General features: G+C 43.7%; 1 protein-coding gene across 6 annotated transcripts in view; it reads left to right on the forward strand.

Annotated features, from left to right (window-relative positions):
* The window catches only part of GREM2 (gremlin 2, DAN family BMP antagonist), a 113,211-nt gene extending 101,278 nt beyond the window's left edge, over positions 1-11,933 (forward strand). For 4 of the 6 annotated variants that reach the window (XM_025878066.2, XM_073899941.1, XM_073899940.1 and 1 more), the window contains one exon: positions 8,434-11,933. In XM_025878066.2, the coding sequence (XP_025733851.2) occupies positions 8,434-8,941 (508 nt within the window). In that variant the 3' untranslated portion in view covers positions 8,942-11,933. Of the gene's footprint in view, positions 1-535; positions 708-1,302; positions 1,628-8,433 lie in introns of those variants that run through there. The other 2 variants (XR_012380521.1, XR_012380522.1) reach the window with 1 other exon arrangement.
* The last annotated feature ends 5,534 nt before the right edge of the window (positions 11,934-17,467 follow it).

Below are 17,467 nucleotides of genomic sequence, written 5' to 3' on the forward strand. Positions count from 1 at the left end.
ACTGAGGGTTCTAGAGGGGACGGGGGTGGGGGGATGGGTTAGCCTGGTGATGGGTATTAAAGAGGGCACGTTCTGCATGGAGCACTGGGTGTTATGCACAAACAATGAATCATGGAACACTACATCACAAACTAATGATGTAATGTGTGGTGATTAACATAACAATAAAAAATTTAAAAAAGAAGAAGTGAGGCAAGAAAGACAATAAGGTCTTGTTAACAGATTTAACATGTGGGAAGATAAGCTTGGATAGTCTCCATACCCAAATAAAAACGATTTAAATACTGACGAGTTTTTTAACTGACAACATTGAAGCCCGAGATAAGCAGTTGTAGGGATGGTTAATTCAGTGGTTTGCCGATGTAATCAAGAATCCAGTGGCTTTCCATTTTGTGCTTTATATTGCAAAGGTTTGACTTTCATCCCATGCTGTACCCTCCTGGAGGCTGCTGTGGCCTCAGCAAGGACCAGATCCTTGCACAAACACAACCCAGACCAGAACAATAACTTCTTCTGGCATGTCTCTTTCTATCAGGGAGTAAAAATCTTTCCCAGGAGGCTATTTCTTACATCTTGTTAGTCACTGACTTGGACCTATCAACTCTGTACTCCATGGTATGCAGAAGTGCCCATGAAGAACCTGGACTCCAGGACCTGAACAACATTGTGCTTCTATTAGCAAGAAGAATGAGGACATTGGCTCTCAGGTAGTAAATCAACTAAGGCCTGCCCGGACTCTCAGCTTTTTGGCCGGGGGGAAATGGATAAATGTTGTGCTCTTTTATGGAGAGAGTAAGTTTCAGAAGAGGAGCTGAGTGAAAAACCAGGATGAGATTTGGAACATATAAAATTTGGGGTGCCTATAGGGCATCCAGGGAATGTTTGGTAAGCAGTTGGGTATAGAGTCTGGGAGTCATGAGGAGGTAGCAACTGGTGGCTAAAGTCTTGGCATGGATGAAATTCTTAGTAGGAATGTGAGGCGGGAGAAAACAGGGTTATGGAAAAATCCTTGGGGAACACTAACCTCTAAGAGGAAGCCAAGGAGAGAAAAATCCGTAAAAGACATCAAAAGACTAAAGAAAAAGAATAAAAATACTTTTGTCGTGAATTCCAGAGGAAGTGAAACCGGAGTACATGGTTTTGTCGGGCTTTCCTACGTGCCTTGTCCCATTGCTATCCCCTGTCACACAAGTGAAGCAGAGTAGCCTGAAGTAGAGAGTGTTGATGGGGTGCATGGGCAGGATGCTTTTGATTTTGCTCACGCATGTCAGACAGGCCCCTCTGATTTTTATGTGTGCACAGACAGAAAAATCTATACCCTGCTGTCAGAGAAGTGGAAGCCTTTTGTTTTAGAAGCTTGCCGTGAACACACAAGGCTGTCCTAGGAAGACTTGAGGAAAGAGATTGAGGAGCACAGAATCTCTGAAGTATGAAGTAAGGGACTCTAGTCCCTTGAGCCGCAGCCTAAAATCTTCATCTGAAAATCATCATCATCATCATCATCATCATCATCATCATAAGGTTCTGCCTAATGGCGGCAGAGAATAATGTCACTGCCTATAAAACCCTTAATGGATCGCTCGTAATTTCTTCCTTCCTTTCAAATAAAACTCATGGTTCTTTTCGCTCAGAGAGTACTTGGATGATGACTGGATCTCAGTGTCACATTCCTCATAACAGCAACATGGAATGGGGATGGCAAGTACCATTAACACCATTTTACAGAGGGAACCCAGGGAAGCTTAGGAGTGAGTCACACAGGGTCACGAGATGGGCAACTCCAGGCCCAGAAACCATATTCTCACTCTCATTCCCAAGTGGCTCTGCTCTTGAGAAAAGCAACCGTGTGTGTATAAGCTTACAGCGTTCAAAGAGCTTTCCCATCCATTTTCTCATTTAACTTAATGCTTTGCTGCGATCTTGCCTCAGCATTATATTTCCCGGACTGAGTCTACCCCAACAACTGTTTCAAAGATTAAGAACTCTGATTACAAATTTCTAAATGATACACTTGCTATCCCGAAGTCAAAGTAAATAATGACAGTGTCATTTCTTCTTTGGTAGAAAACCTTCTTTTAAAAACATAATATAATTTTTCCAGATGAAATTAAACTTCTCCTGGAACAAAGTGATAGTCAGTGTTCCGCTCAGGCAATGTCACTTGGAAAAGTAAATGAATCCATTTGGATTTCAAACTTCTGAGTCATGTGGGATGTCCTGATCATTCTGCTTTGAAATTGCAAGCTACTTCCTATTCTTCTCATGACAGTTCAGAAGACTGATAGTTAGTACTTCTTATTTTTCCTTCCCTGATGTTTTAATTTCTCTCCTTTACTTATAATAAGTGGCAATCACTCCCTTTCAATGTACAACTACAGTATTTGAGCTTGGTGATCAACTCCCTTGTAATCAGAAGGATGCAAATTAAAATAATACTACTAATAATATGATGCCATTTCAAATTTTTCAGATAGGCAAAACATAATAAATCTGGTAACACCAAGGGCTAGCAAGTGTGTGCATCTGCAGGGACTCACATATTACTCTGGGGGGAGAATACTGGTACAAGCCCTTGGAAAGTAACTTAGCAAAACTTTGTCAAGCTCAAGTTGTACATACCCTGTGATGTAGCATTTCCACTTCTTGGTGTCTCCTCTAGCAAACCTATAACAGATAGGTATCAATAAACACACACAAAACTGTTCAGTACTGTTGGTAACAGTGACAAAGTAGAAGCAACTTCACTGTCCCCCAGTAGGGCGAATGTATAAACTGTGCTTTAAGATTCAGCAGTGGAGATGAATAGACTCCTTCTAAAAACATCCACATGTATAAAATCTCAAACATCTATTGTTGATTTTAAAAGCTGCTCAAAAAATAAAACAAATAAAATAAAATAAAAGTTGCTCAACAAGGGTGTAGTGCTATATGCATGTGAAGGTCAAATGCATGCACACAAACATGCCCTCATATGCAAAACACAGCAGTAAACATGGAAAAGCACCAGCAGGAATGATACAGTCAACTTCAGGATGCTGGTCATCTCAGTGACAGGAGAAGGATCGGAGAGCAAAAGTGTGGTTTTACCTATATTATTTTACTTCTTTCAAAATTGAAATAGATTGTAAAATATATAGGAACTATTAGTATCGTTTGAATCTTGGTGGTGGGCAGATAGGGTTTATTATGTGTTCTAGCTTGCTCTATGTTTGAAATGTCTCATAGGTAGAAATTCTAAAATTCAAAGCTTCCTTTCTAGCAAAAGAGCACAAAGGGAAAAGGAAAGCAATGACTGAATGGGAGAGGAAAAGTTAGGAATAGGATTTGGCCAACTTTTTCTGGGCAAGGCCAGATAGTAAATAATTTTGACGTGGTCGGCTGTGTCTCTGTCCCCACTACTCACTCGGTCTTTGTAACACAAAAGCAGCCATAAAAAAAAATGTAGCTGAACAGGCATGGGCTGTGTTCAATATAACCTTACTTATAGAAACACAGAGTGCAGGTTGGGATCTGCCCATGGGCTATGGCGTGCTGCAGATTACAGTTGCTGAAAGTAAGTAGCTTCAGCAGACAAGTGATTTTAGGCTAAGAAGATGATCCCAGAGCCAAGGAATACCCACCTCAGTTGGAGGGCTCAGCCACAGCCTCCCGAGCTAAGAATCTATGTCACGGATGAAGTACCTTTGGCTGCTGAGGTTCTAGTAGTAAAATTCATAAAAATAATCGTTGAATTCTAACACCGTTGGGGGTTTTGTTTGGAGTTTGCTGTTTGATTTGGATTCTGTTTTCACCTGGGCCGTGGGAGCAAGTTTATCCCAGATGTGCCTGCCCATATTCAGCCCTGGGTCCTTCCCTTCAACCTGCCAAGGAGGTCTAGAATTCTTACTTCGGTCACAGAAAATGTTTGAGCCTCATTCCATTCACCACTCATGCACAACCCTGTACTGCTTTGACCTGACCTCTAAAACTCAACAAGGTCACTCTGGGAGTGAGTTAATCAGCTTAGCTGAACCCTTGGCCTTTGGTCACTTACACCTTTTGGCAGGGAGGATTCAGCACTGCAGCAGGCTTTCCTAGAAATCAGGAAGCATTACTGCTCAAGCTCCTATTGCAGAAACCCTTGAGACTTCTAGAAAAGGCTGATAGAAGGGGCCAGTTATTTCTTAGCTGCCTAGATACTATCCTGGCCTGTGCAGCCCTTGTTCTGATACCAAGAAAGGCCAGGCCCCAGGGCATTACTTAGGAAGAAAGTGCTTTTGCCGTCTCTCTCTGTACACAACCCACGTTGACGGACCCAGACTGCTTAGCATATCAGCATTGGCGGTCCTCGCACCCCTTGCAAACTGACATTGTCAGGCCACAAGGATGGTTACTAAAACCGAAAGGATTTATTTACGAGTTTCTTCTTGAGACAAGCCAAACACAAGATGTGAGGGTAAAATGAAGGATGTTTGTGCGGTGGTACCAGCGATTATGGCAACATTCCTGAGAGGTTAATTGTATGCGAACCATTTCTCTGAGTAGCAAAGTGATTCAAGGCCAAGCAGGACTCTGAGTGCTAACTTCAGGTCCTGCTGGGGCCACTGACATGTGTGTGCAAGTGTGTGTGTGTGTGTGTATGTGTGTGTTTGTGATAGTTAGTGAACTGAAGAAAGAGGCATACATGTTCTCTCCCCTGAGGACCCCCACATACTAAAGGGCTAGTGGAGAATGTGCCCTGAGCAAAAACTGACTCAGTCACTTTAGTGTCCTTGATTGAAGTGAAAAGCCTAACAGTCACTGAAGCAAAATACCTCTTGCCTACTTACCTGTCCTGACATCGAGATTCCAGATCCTTGGCAATGTTCCTGTTGCTACACGTGAGGGAATAAAGAAACGAGATGGAAGGAAGGAAAGAGAAGAGCCTGGGTTGGCCCCAGTTCCCTAGCTGTATCATCAGCTTTTTTTTTTCCTGGTCTTGTAAAATGAGAGGTTTGCTTTCCTTCTCAGGTTCTTGTGAAGCGTAACTTCGAAGGGTGATTGCCAGATGTTGTGAAAAATATTTCAAAGAGTTCAAAGAATGCATGTTGTTAATCATCACATCTAATACTGCGAATCTAAGAGTTTTTACCCCAAGTTGATCAGAATATGTTTTAGTTCTGTTCTCCCTGACAGCAGCTAGGACCTGTTGAGTGAAAGCATGCAACTTTGAGCCTATCAAAGATGCAAAGCTGTTCCTGGAACTAGGGGTTGAGGACCAGGCTGACTCTGTAAATCTTTCCATGGCTGGGACTTACAAACTTTTGGTTGTGTTTATTCAGAATGTTAATAGTTTGGGAAATTATTAAAATGGAACCAACATACTTTCTTTTTAAGAGACTATTAAGATCACAAATCATTCTGCAAATATAATAAGCTGTGTAAGTTGAATGAGTCCAATACTCAGTGCTTGCCATGAATCTGCTGGAAGCGTGGCCATTTTCATGTGACAATTCATGTGTGGAACTAAGGAGGCATGAGGAAAGTGCTTCAAAAATTCGGCCTCAAAATTTCAGTAATTGTATTGCACAAAAATGCTTTTATAAAAAAAGAAAATCCTTCCCTTTTTCCCCTCTCTGTTCTCAACGTTTTTACTTCCCTTGTCTCTTATCATTACATTTACCTAACTCTGCACTCTTGGCAGTGTCCCTGCCTGCAAGAATCCTAGTTGGAGTTTAAGACACTCATTAGCTGTTACTTCCTGGGCCTCCCCTGTTCCCTGTCCAGGACGAACTGATGCTTTTTCTTTGTGTCCCCCCTGCCCCCTGGGGCACTGGCCCATGGAAATCACTGGAAGCAGTTCTTTAAAATACAGATCTCAAACTCCACCTCAACTCTACTGATTCAGATACAGATTCAGGGGTGGAGCTGAGGAATCTACATTTAAGAGCATCCCAGTGATTCAGATGTTCTTGGCTGTGCAAACCTATGCCATTCATTGTGCCTCCACAACTATAGCACCGTCATCTGGTCATCTGCATGCCAAAATGCATGGTATTCGTATTTCCTTCAACACATATTTATTGAGTACCTACTATGTACCAGGCACTGTTCTGAGTGCAGGATAAACAAGTGGTCCTTCTTTCTTGGACCTCACATTCCAGTTGGGGAAGTCAGACAATGAAAAATTTAATAAGATCCTTCAGTACTATCTTCTAAGATGCTAAGGGCCATGGACAAAAACAAAGCAAGGATGAAGGAGACAGTGAATGGCAGGGTTGTGATGAAGTTACCCATGAAGGCTTCACTAAGGTGGTGATAATTGAGCAGAGATCTGAAGAATGTGGTAGAAGGCCATGCCGATATCTGGGAGAAAGGCAAACGTAAGGCCCCAGAGCAGAAAAATGCCACATAAATTCTGGAAACAGAAAGGTGGTCAGTGTTGCTTGAGCAGAGCAAGTAGGAGAATGTAGATGAGGAGGTCCACGAGATGAGAACAGGGAGGGCAGATCTTGTCAGGGCTCATCTGACACTGGAAGAACTTTCTCCTTGTCTCTGAGGGAGGTACTGGAATTCACAAGGCTTATTACAGTTTGTTCCAGAATAAATACTCAACAAAACTTGATAAATGAAGGAATTCTCTGCTATGTGGTTTCCAAAAGCCTCTTGTGGTTTACACTCAGACTAATAATGACATATAGAAATATTTTAGCCTAGATATTTTAACACAGATTTTTTTAAAATTATTTACTTGTTTGAGAGACAGTGAGGGAGTGAGTGAGATCACGAGCAGGCGCAGAGGGAGAGGGAGAAGCAGACTCCCTGCAGAGCAAGGAGCCCGACGTAGGGCTCCATCCCAGGACCCTGGGATCATGACCTGAGCGGAAGGCAGGTGCTTAACCGAGCCACCCAGGCGCCCGTTAACACAAATAGTTTTAGCAACAAAATAGCTATACTCACCTGGAGCCAGGATGCATGGAGCCAGGATTCAAATATTTCACACACTAGCCGTATGATCTTGGTAAGTGAAGGCTCCCCGTGCCTCAGTTTCCTAATCCATAAGATGCGAGAAATAATATTACCTATTTCATAGAATTTTGATATGTTTACACATGACAGGAAACCATAAGAGGGATGGGTTTTGAACACCAATAAATGTAAACTATTATTATTAGCAGAAATATATGTAAGACATTGATAATAGTTCAGGGAGTTAATATATTTAATATTAAATTTGTAGTATGCATTAAAGAACCATATAAGGTTTTATATATATAATTTCTACCTGCCATTTTGGTGTGTACATGTTAAAGGAATGAGAGTCTCATGCAGTTCTAGAGGTGGTAAAATACCCAGGGAGGCAATGAATAAACATGACTATGATGGTGAAGATGCCAAGGATAATGAAGGAGCTACAGTCATCAGGAGATAAGGATCATCTCTACCGAGGGGTATTGCTGTCCCTCGAGGGTATTAGTGGAAATATAACAATGGAAACTATGAATTAAACTTCAAAGAAGTCCATCTTTCAGTCAGACTTGGTTTGCTTCGTACAGGACATGATTCAAAGTAAGTTTCTCTCTAGCTCTAGCTCCCTGCACACTTGGGTCACGAGGCCCGATAACACAGAAGAACTATTCTATTCATGTGGGTTACCACTGCATTGTCTAAGGCAGTTTTAATACAACCTTGGCAATTCCTTGGCAATTCCTTCCACGACTGGACCGCGGTTTCCACTACAAGAATCTAATTCATGACTCACTTGAATTAACTTGAATATCTTTGCGCAGATGTTAAATGTAATTTTGGATTCCTAACAATTACCAGAGGTGTAAATATTACTTTCCCTGATCTGTGTCCATTCCTAAGTCTAGTACTCATTTTGAAGAAACTTGTGAACCACGCCCACCTTTCCTTTACTTGTTGCTAATATTCCTGATCAGATCCACCTCTCGTAGTTATTTTTGGTGGCTCCGGAGGGAGATGGCTGGCTCCTGGACATTTCTCAGTTATTGTGCAACCTTGGGCAAATTACTAACGTCTGTGGGCCTCAGTTTCCTTCACTGTAATGTAGGTATAATAACGTCCAACTTAAAACTCTTTTGGGGATCAAATGGGGTATACACGTCCTGTGCATAGGACAGCACTGCTCAGGTACTGCATGAAAATGCAGTAAACTTTGTTAACTCTCACTGGCACTGCGGCAAACCGGCGTGGGCTAGTTTTGGCGACCTTTGCTTTGTAATTCTTCCGTAGCTGTTCAACATGTGTACGCGTTCTGTCTTCTTTTCTACTTACCCTTGCGTCCCTCGCCTTGCCCTCGGGAAGCACTTCGGAGAGCATCCTTGCTGTCCGCAGGTGGCCTCTAAGCCCTCTCACTTCCCAGCTGCCCCACCGGACTGCAGCTCCTCCTAATGAAACCAGCAAACCCAGCACCCGCCCCAGCCAAACGCTCTCGCTCTTCTCTCGTTGCAGGATGTTCTGGAAGCTCTCCCTGTCCTTGTGCCTGGTGGCCGTGCTGGTGAAGGTGGCGGAGGCCCGCAAGAACCGGCCTGCGGGCGCCATCCCCTCGCCCTACAAGGACGGCAGCAGCAACCACTCGGAGCGATGGCAGCACCAGATCAAGGAGGTGTTGGCCTCCAGCCAGGAGGCCCTGGTGGTCACCGAACGCAAGTACCTCAAGAGTGACTGGTGCAAGACGCAGCCGCTGCGACAGACGGTGAGCGAGGAAGGCTGCCGCAGCCGCACCATCCTCAACCGCTTCTGCTACGGCCAGTGCAACTCCTTCTACATCCCGCGCCACGTCCGCAAGGAGGAGGAGTCCTTCCAGTCGTGCGCCTTCTGCAAGCCCCAGCGCGTCACCTCCGTCCTCGTGGAGCTCGAATGCCCTGGGATGGACCCTCCCTTCCGACTCAAGAAGATCCAGAAGGTGAAGCAGTGTCGGTGCATGTCGGTGAACCTGAGCGACTCGGACAAGCAGTGAAGCCCCCGCGGCGGGACGCAGCCCGCTCTGCGCGCCGCCGCCGCCGCCGCCGCCCCCGTCCTCTGAGCCCACGCACGCGCTGCCCGGTGGCCCCCTCCGCCGCAAGCACGTTTCCCGGGGCCGGCGGCGCCCTTGTCACACGCGCACGCCGCAAAGGGAGCTTCGCTGATGTGTTCCCGGCCGACCGCGGGCCCCTCCTGGGCGTCCCCAACAGGCTGCGTTTCAGGCCTGCGGGCCGCGGCTGAAAACCCACTGCCCACCAGCCACGGGTCGGAGAGGGGCCTTTCTGGGGCTGCGCTGCCAATGTGGCATTGATGTTTCCACCATGTGGAAAAGCGAGTCTTTCCCGGGCCTCACCCTACACTCCAGCTCCCCTTTTCCCAGGAAGTGAAGGATGCGGCCCTCACCCCTCTCCCGCTGGGCCTGGGGCCCTCCGGCTGCGAGGTTCCCCGGTGAAGGGAAGGCTGCCCTCGCGCTGCTGTGATGCGGATCTGGACGACGTCCGTACACAGGGAGGTTCTCCTAACAAACCCGATAGCCGAGAAGACGACTTGAGCCACTGGGATCATGAAATGGGCTTCCCTGGGGACCTTGCTCACAGCAGGCCATACTCTCCCCACTCCCAGCCACCACCACCTCTTCTTGCTCACGTCCCCCACCTCCCTCCCTCCCCCCCCCCCCCCCCCCCCGCCACATCCGTGGACTCAGATGAACTCTGGTGTGCATGCTATTATCGCTGCAATTAGAATATTATTACACACAAGGTCTTCATATTAACGCTGGTTTTGTAATTGACCTGTATTGTAAAGAGCTGTTCAAAAGCACTATAGACCTATCCATGTATTGTTTCACGAGTTTGGACTCTGGCTTTGCAGCACCATTCTGAGTAAGGCTCACAGGGGGGTTCACTCAGTAATAATGCTTGGTCAGCAGTTCACTGTCATGCACCTATTCTTAGATTGGGCAGGGAGAAGGCAGGTGATTTTACATTGTGATTTTACAATGAATAATATTTCACTGAAGGTACTGAAGCATTGCAGCACAAGGTAGGAAGTGGGTTGGGATGGATGGGTGTAGGGAGGGGACTCACTGGGAAGTCATCAACAGGGAACTCAAAAGCCCTGTGATGTTTAATATGCATATGTGGTGTGAGAAGGTCTACTATTTTACTACCATGACACTAAACGAAAAAGAATATTTCCTGGTAAAAGAGAAATATTTAAATATATAAGGAGTCAGGTCACTTTGTGGTGTAGGAAAAAGTAAAAGATAAAATATATAGAATAGAAATCTAGTTAAGCTATCCTACAGAAGCTTCCTTTTCAAAGAATGGACTTTTTTTTTAAAGGATGATCAAACATCAGCTTACCTTTTATTTTTATAAGGAATCAATAAGGTTTTTATGTTGTAGTCTCTTGGCATAACAAAGCTGACATAATTTATTTTCTTGCAAAATTATACTTAGTTTCAGTCCCTTTGCTAAATTGCCCCACAGAGGCTTCCCTGTGAGTAATGTTTATGGAATCTGATAAATGTGAATGAGATGTTGGTGGGAATCAGCATGCTTTGAAAACCTTTCATTGGTAATTTCTGAGCACCGAGTCTCAAGTACTGCTGCCAAGGGCACTCAGAAAGGCCCATTTCCATGTTTGTGGGACCCTCTACAAACTGCTTGAGGGACTGAGGCTTCCTGACGTTAGACAGTGATGGGGGCAGGTCTAGGTGCATTCACCTGGAGATCAAGGTGTGGTGTGTCCCTGACTCCATTTCCTGCCTCTACACTGCAGGTTTCATTTCTGTCTCTTCTGTAACTCCATGAGCCCTGAGCAGAATGTGCTGTTGTAAAAAGGGGTATTGGTGGTTTTAGAAATGGGTATATACAGCCCTAAATCAGGAGGCAGAACTCAACAGAAATCCTTGAAGGCTGGAACCTTGGGATGGAAAGAAAGAGTGGAGAGTGTGTCCAAGTTCAGAAATTAATTTTGCATTGAATAGAAAACCTCAAGTCAGATTCAGTGCAGAACACACAGCAGAAAAGCTGTAAAGGAAGGAGGTCCACATGACCCTAACAGAGGCCAATGGAGTAGAGTAGGGTGGGAGTGGATGGGAGTCTCTGGCTGACTGCAAAGCCAACCCTGTCATTTTATTAACACATAACCCACACAGAGAGAGGAAGGATTAAGCTATGAACTCACAGAATACAAACATGAGCACACTCTCTTTGAACCCAATTTTGGGTGTAGCAATAGAAGCAATATGATATGCTGCAGTGTGAAGCTCCTTCTGGGGGTTCTTATATGTACAAAGTTTACCTTATAATGGCTCAAATTGTATTTAATTGTTTTTTTGTTTATAAATGAAGAAAAGCTATAAGTATAATGTAATTATTTTATAGGTGTACTATTAAATTATAGAACAAATAAAGATACTCTAGGATTATATGTGATCCTGGTGTGATGTGCCATAAAAATGGAATTCAGAATTTGTTTCAGTGGGCAATGAAGAAAGCACTGTGTGTTCAGAGTGCTTTTGTCCCATCATGGTGAGTTCAACCCTTAGCCTACATCCTGCAACCTCCTTTGGGACCTGGCATCTTCAAAGAGAATCAGAATCAGGCATTCAAGGAGCAGAGGTGATGGGGATGGCTCTCAATCCTGGTCTTGGGGAGTTTCCAAGCCTCTTACAGATTGCTCAGCAGCTGAAGACAGAATTCTTAAGCTCTTCTCATTGTGCTCTTTGAATAAGAAATACTGAATGAGGAAGTGTTGAGAAACTGCTGCAAATAGAAGTTCATCTTACTTGTAATGCCCAGGGCACCACAGTTATCTCTTCAACAAGCCAGAACTTGTCCTGAGTTTTGTCCATTTTCACATTCACTTTTCACATGTTTCAACATTTCTTAATTTAAATACTTTTTAGTTTCACAGTGTCTCTATTTTTCAACTAATTGACTTATATCCCATTCAAGTAATTCAATTACCAATAAAACAATAAACACTATAATAAAATTGCATATGATTGATTTACTGTATGGACTTCAAAGGAATTAAATTTAACTTAATAATAATTTATCTTAGTTTATTAAATGGGACAGAATATTCCACTTTAATGAGGCTAAGGTATTTCAGTTCACTTGTTTCTGAAGTCGGCCAATAGATTTTTAAGTTATAAAGTCAATGAAAATGAATTTGTGCTATTGAGTGAACAACTTAGAATGTATGTATTCCTAGAAAGCTCATGTGATGATTGACTTATCACCACTGATGATTAGCTCTACATACAAGATAACCAATATGACCAAATCATAAAATACAGTTAAAATTTGTTGATCATCAGGTTATCATTTGAATCCTTCTTAACCTCCACCCACCCTTGCTACCCTCTTCACCCAATTCCACTGCCACTACTTCTCAAACACAGCAGGCCATTTACCAAGAGGGAAAAATGGGAAACCAAGTAGTTTTTGTGGTGGGGGTGATGATTGTATCCTTTGGCATTTCTGAGTTGCTGATTTCTCTACCACTCAGTCTGGGATACATAAGGGGAGTTGGGGGTAGGGGAAGCCAGGGAAATCGCTTTAATGTCATTCCTTGGATCCCAAGGTTCCTACCTGATCTACCTCTTTTCCCCCAACTTTTAGAGCCTTATTATGTTTGAGATATATATATATTCCAGAGTCTTTAGTGGGAGGCATAGGCAGAATGTGTCTACTCCATCTTGTCTGGAGTCAGAAATCTTATGAATCTTTGTAAGATTTACTGCCTATTCTCTAAGGTTTATAGTGTATAAACCTTAGAGTTTTGGTGTATATATTATGTATAAACCAAGACCTCCAATATACTGGCCCCATATCTCTCATCTGGTCCTATTACATGATGCCAATCATACGGTGAATCAATATGACATTTTACAGAATGTCCATAAAATCCAGGTTATTTCAGATTACATCTTGATAAAGGGTGTAAGAAACTTGCATAGACTTGAGGGCAAGACCATAAACCATCGTTTATCCCAAGGGAATGCCAATGGCATCCACTTCTTGTTCCTGATAAGTGTGGCTAGAAACACATTTGCTAGATCAAGTGCTGGAGGCTATTTTAACCTGTTCTAGCAAAACAAAACCAAAAACAAACAAACAAAAAATACATTGAGCACAGTAGCTGCAACTGGGGCTACTGTCTTATCACCTGCCTTGTTCTATTTGATTTTTGCAAGAGCTTGCCTGGGGTATGGTAGGAGTTATCATAATATTCAAACTCTTTCATTAGTTTACTTCATCCCCTTTGGAATTCAGCATTGTTTTTCATTTACTCTTTTTTCTGGGGTAGGAAGTTTCAGAAACTTCTACTTGCCCCTCCCCACTACAATAGTTCTTATTCAAGAAATCAAGGAATCATTGTGAGGGTTCTTCAAACTACCAAGGGTGTCCCTTTCAATTATGCATTTGGAGATTAGGAGAAGGACCACCAGATTGGTCAATAGAGTAGAGGCCCTCTGAGAATCAGATGGGCTAGGACTCTGATAGCCTTTATATACCCCTCATTTTAATATGCAGTGGTGTTGGTTTACTGGGTCTCCGGATATTTGTGAATTCAAAACCAGTGTTCAATAACCTTCAAAAGTTCTGAGTATTCCTCTTTTGTCTGCATAGCACATTTACCTGAGTAACTAGTCTTAACTCCCCTGGTTAAGTACCAGAGGAATAACAAATAAATATATCTGCCCTGGTATTAAAGGGTCCTGACTTCTAAAGAATCAGCCCCTCCTTCAGTCAATGGGTTCCAATCTGATCTGGAAACTGAGCAAGGAATTGTGATTTTTTTTTACTGAGATACTGCCCTCTGTCTCTGATAATCCATCATTGATTTCTTTTGACTATATAAATTAAGCAATACCCTTGTTGACAGCCCATCTATCTCATATCCAGGAATACCACGTTCTGTTAATCAACTCCCAGTTGGGACTCTCTGGATGCCACTCCAATCCCATAACTCCTTGCAACAGTTGTGCCCACAATACTCCTGAAAGTTAAGCACTGGCACCTGGCTTATATTATCTTGAGATCTTGCTATTCTCAGGTACATCAGGGAGCCTAGTTTTTTAACAGCATCTCTTCCTACTGTTAGCCCTGGGCTACAGACAATTGAACTTCTCAGTACCGTGCTGCTCCTAAAACAAGTACATTGCTTTGCTGAACACAGACTTTCCTGGGACTGTCATTGGCTGGTGGGTTTTTTAGCTTTACATAACAGATGTACCTTAGCATGCTCACTTCTCTGAGCCTGAGGCTCATTTCCTCCACCATCCATCATAGAAGCTCTTGCATTTTTATTTCATTGAATATGGATCAGTTTTTGTGATACTCTAAGAATCATGATAGTACCCTATCACGTCCCTGGGGTATTTGCCACAGTGGTAAATCTTGAATCTTGGGAGACTGCTCCCATGGTGATACCTAGCTTAACCCTCTGCTGCCCCTCCTTGATCCAGCACCTTCAGAACACAATCCCATACTTACTTAACCTGGCTCCTGCAGTGACTTTGCTCTTATCCTTTAGCTAACCCAGCACATCACGAGTAGGGGTGGGTGTCTAACAACAGGACTATCAAGTTCAGAGGAATAGAGGAGTTTGAGATTCTTGACAATATTTATCAAGGTATTCTCATCCCAATTTTAGGATTTCAATCCTTCCTTATTAGGATCTTAACCTTGGCACATAAGTCTTGCTGGAACTAAGAATCCAAACTTTTCTGAAATAGCACTACTTCTACAATTGAGTCTGCCTCACTGTAGGAGACTAGGGCTTAATTAAACTCTGCCAGAGACCACATTGTTTTCGTATTCTGAATGAACTGGTATTCAATCACCCTAAGTCTTTTTTTTAATCTCTTCAATAAATCTATGCCACTTGGAAGTTGTCACCCAATTCCAAAGTCTGTAATAGTCACACTATACCTTGTAATTCTTTTTTTTTTTTTTATGTGGTGTACCTTATAATTCTTGAGCACCACAAGTACTGCACCAGACAGGAGTCCCCTCACAAACAACCCACCTCACTTTATTCCCGGGAAAAATATTAACAGTGCATGCTACAGTATGCCAGGGGCTATCTCTGGCAATTGACTGGCAAGTGATCCATCTCCAAATCCTGTTTTAGAGTACACTTTCTGGACCACTCCTGGAACTGCCTATCTTAGACTGGTCTCCCAAACTCTGAGACAAACTGTTTAGGCAGAAGGTTTATTGGGGAGTAATTTCAGAACACAGACCTATAAGGGAATGAGGAAATAGGATTGTGTAGCAGAAAAATTAATCTGGTTGCAATTGAGGCTCCATCTGATCCTATGCAGAGTTCTGGTGCTGGGATGGTGATTAGAGTGGTCCCAAATTGCAGCAAGGAGGACAGGGATTTGGATCCCACATCAGCCAGCCACGGGCTTCAGGGAATCCCCTGGAGGAAGAATGCATTCTCTTGCACTAAGGACAACTCTTAGTAAGGGATAGAGTTTTGAGCCATCAGCAGCTGACTAATTCATTGGGGTCAGGAGGTGATGTGGGTTGGGATGGGTGCATCAGCCCTGAAGAGGGTATCTGAGTGGATCTCTTAATATTCACCTTAGCATGTGTGTTGGCAGGGGCGGGGGTGGGGGTGGGAAGAGAGTTGATTTTGGGAGGAAGGGGAAACAGAGAGTAAAGAATGTGGATGACCTTGAAAGAGAAGCAAAGGAGGTTCCACTTGATTTTACACGAAATAGAAAATTGTTGACAAATTTGACTGAGGATCATTCTAGTCACAATATGCAAGATGACTGGAGGGAGCAGAATCCATATCCAGACAGCCCAGCTCAGCTCTTACAAGAACTTAGATGGAAGATTAGGGCCAGACAGGGCCAGATTCAGAATTGAATCTGAAAGAAAGAGACAAATATATGAAATATTTGCAGAATTTGGTGACTAAAGAGGAGTATGGGGAACCCATACAAGTCAGGTGATGACATGGGTTTTTGGAGATGTTAGGTCTGCAGTGATAGTGAAATAATCTAAACAAAACTATCCCATTTGAAGAAATAAGACTCCAATCAAGTGACAAGCTAGAAGCAAAAAAACCATGACTAAATTCATGAACAGAGTTGAGACTTCCAAAAGAGAGAGAGAGAATAAGGAATAAAAGACAAAGTTACCTTTGGAAATACAGATGACCTTTGAAAACAACACAGGTTTGAACTGTGCAGGCCCACTTATACATGGACTTCTTTTTCAATAAATACAGGACAGTACTGCAAAATATATTTTCTCTTTCTCATGATTTACTTAATAACATTTTCTTTTCTCTGGCTTACTTTATTGTAAGAAAACAGTGTATAATACAGATAACATTAAAAATATGTGTTGACTCCCTTGGGTGGATGACAGAGTAGGAGGACCCCAAGCTCACCTCATTCCACGTTTACAACTAGGTAACTCTCACTTCCAAGTAAATAAACTGGAGAGCTATCCAAAGACTGGCAGAACACACTCCACAAACAAATGTAGAGACAAAGCTGCATCTGAGAGGTTAGGAAGGGCAGAGAGGGTGGGCTGGAGCTGCCCGCAGGAGGAGGGCACTGTGGGTACAGGGAGGGGAAAGCACCAGGGAGACCACACAGGGAAAACAAATCCCTATAACTTCTGGCCTTGAAATCCAGAGGGGCTGGATTCCAGAGTTTGTATAACCAGCGGGACTTGGAGCCTGGAGCTTTGAAAGTCAGCTGACTCAGCAGCACTGGGTGAGCCTGGAGGGCTAGTGAGAGCCTGGTCCCTGCCCTTAAAGAGACCACACAGCCCATGGAGAGGAAACATAGAAGTGACAGTTTGCACAATGGGAGGGAGATATGTTTACACTGATTTTGGAGTGTGCTGAGGGACTTCTCCAGGAAAAAAGGAGCTGGCAGTTTCCATTTTCCTCCCCTGCCCCCCAGCAGAAACACAGAGCCGTCTGCAGGAGGTGATGCTGCACAGCATTTGCTACCTAATGGGCTAGCAGTGTACCCTGCCCACAAATTCTCCTGAGGACTTGCCCACTCCAAGCCTCTGGCCTCAGCCCTGGGCTCATCACAAATTTTATTAATGCTGCGCATGCACCCTGCGCAGCCACTGCCTCAACACACCATGCACTGTGCTTTAAGGGATCCAGCCTAGGACTAACAGCTCAGTGCAAATTTGGTAATGCCACACACACGCTCTGCCCAGCTGCCCCACACACAGACACAACACGCGCCACCACCACTCACTCCCTAGGCTGTGTAGGATATGGCCTAGGACTAGCAGCTTAGTGCGAAGTTTCTAATACCTGATGGTCATGGGCGGTGGGGGGGGGCACTGGTGGGGCGCCGGGTAAGATAGGTGCTGGGGATGAAGGAGTGTACTAGTGATGAGCACCAGGTGTGGTATGGAAGTGTTGAATCACTATCTTGTATACCTGAAACTAATATTACACTGTATGTTAACTAACTGGAATTTAAATAAAAAACATTACAAATTTTTTC

The sequence above is a fragment of the Callorhinus ursinus genome, unplaced genomic scaffold, assembly GCF_003265705.2.
Source record: "Callorhinus ursinus isolate GAN/ISIS: 27379988/994484 unplaced genomic scaffold, GSC_fseal_2.0 scaffold13, whole genome shotgun sequence".
In the NCBI taxonomy this organism is placed as follows: domain Eukaryota; kingdom Metazoa; phylum Chordata; class Mammalia; order Carnivora; family Otariidae; genus Callorhinus; species Callorhinus ursinus.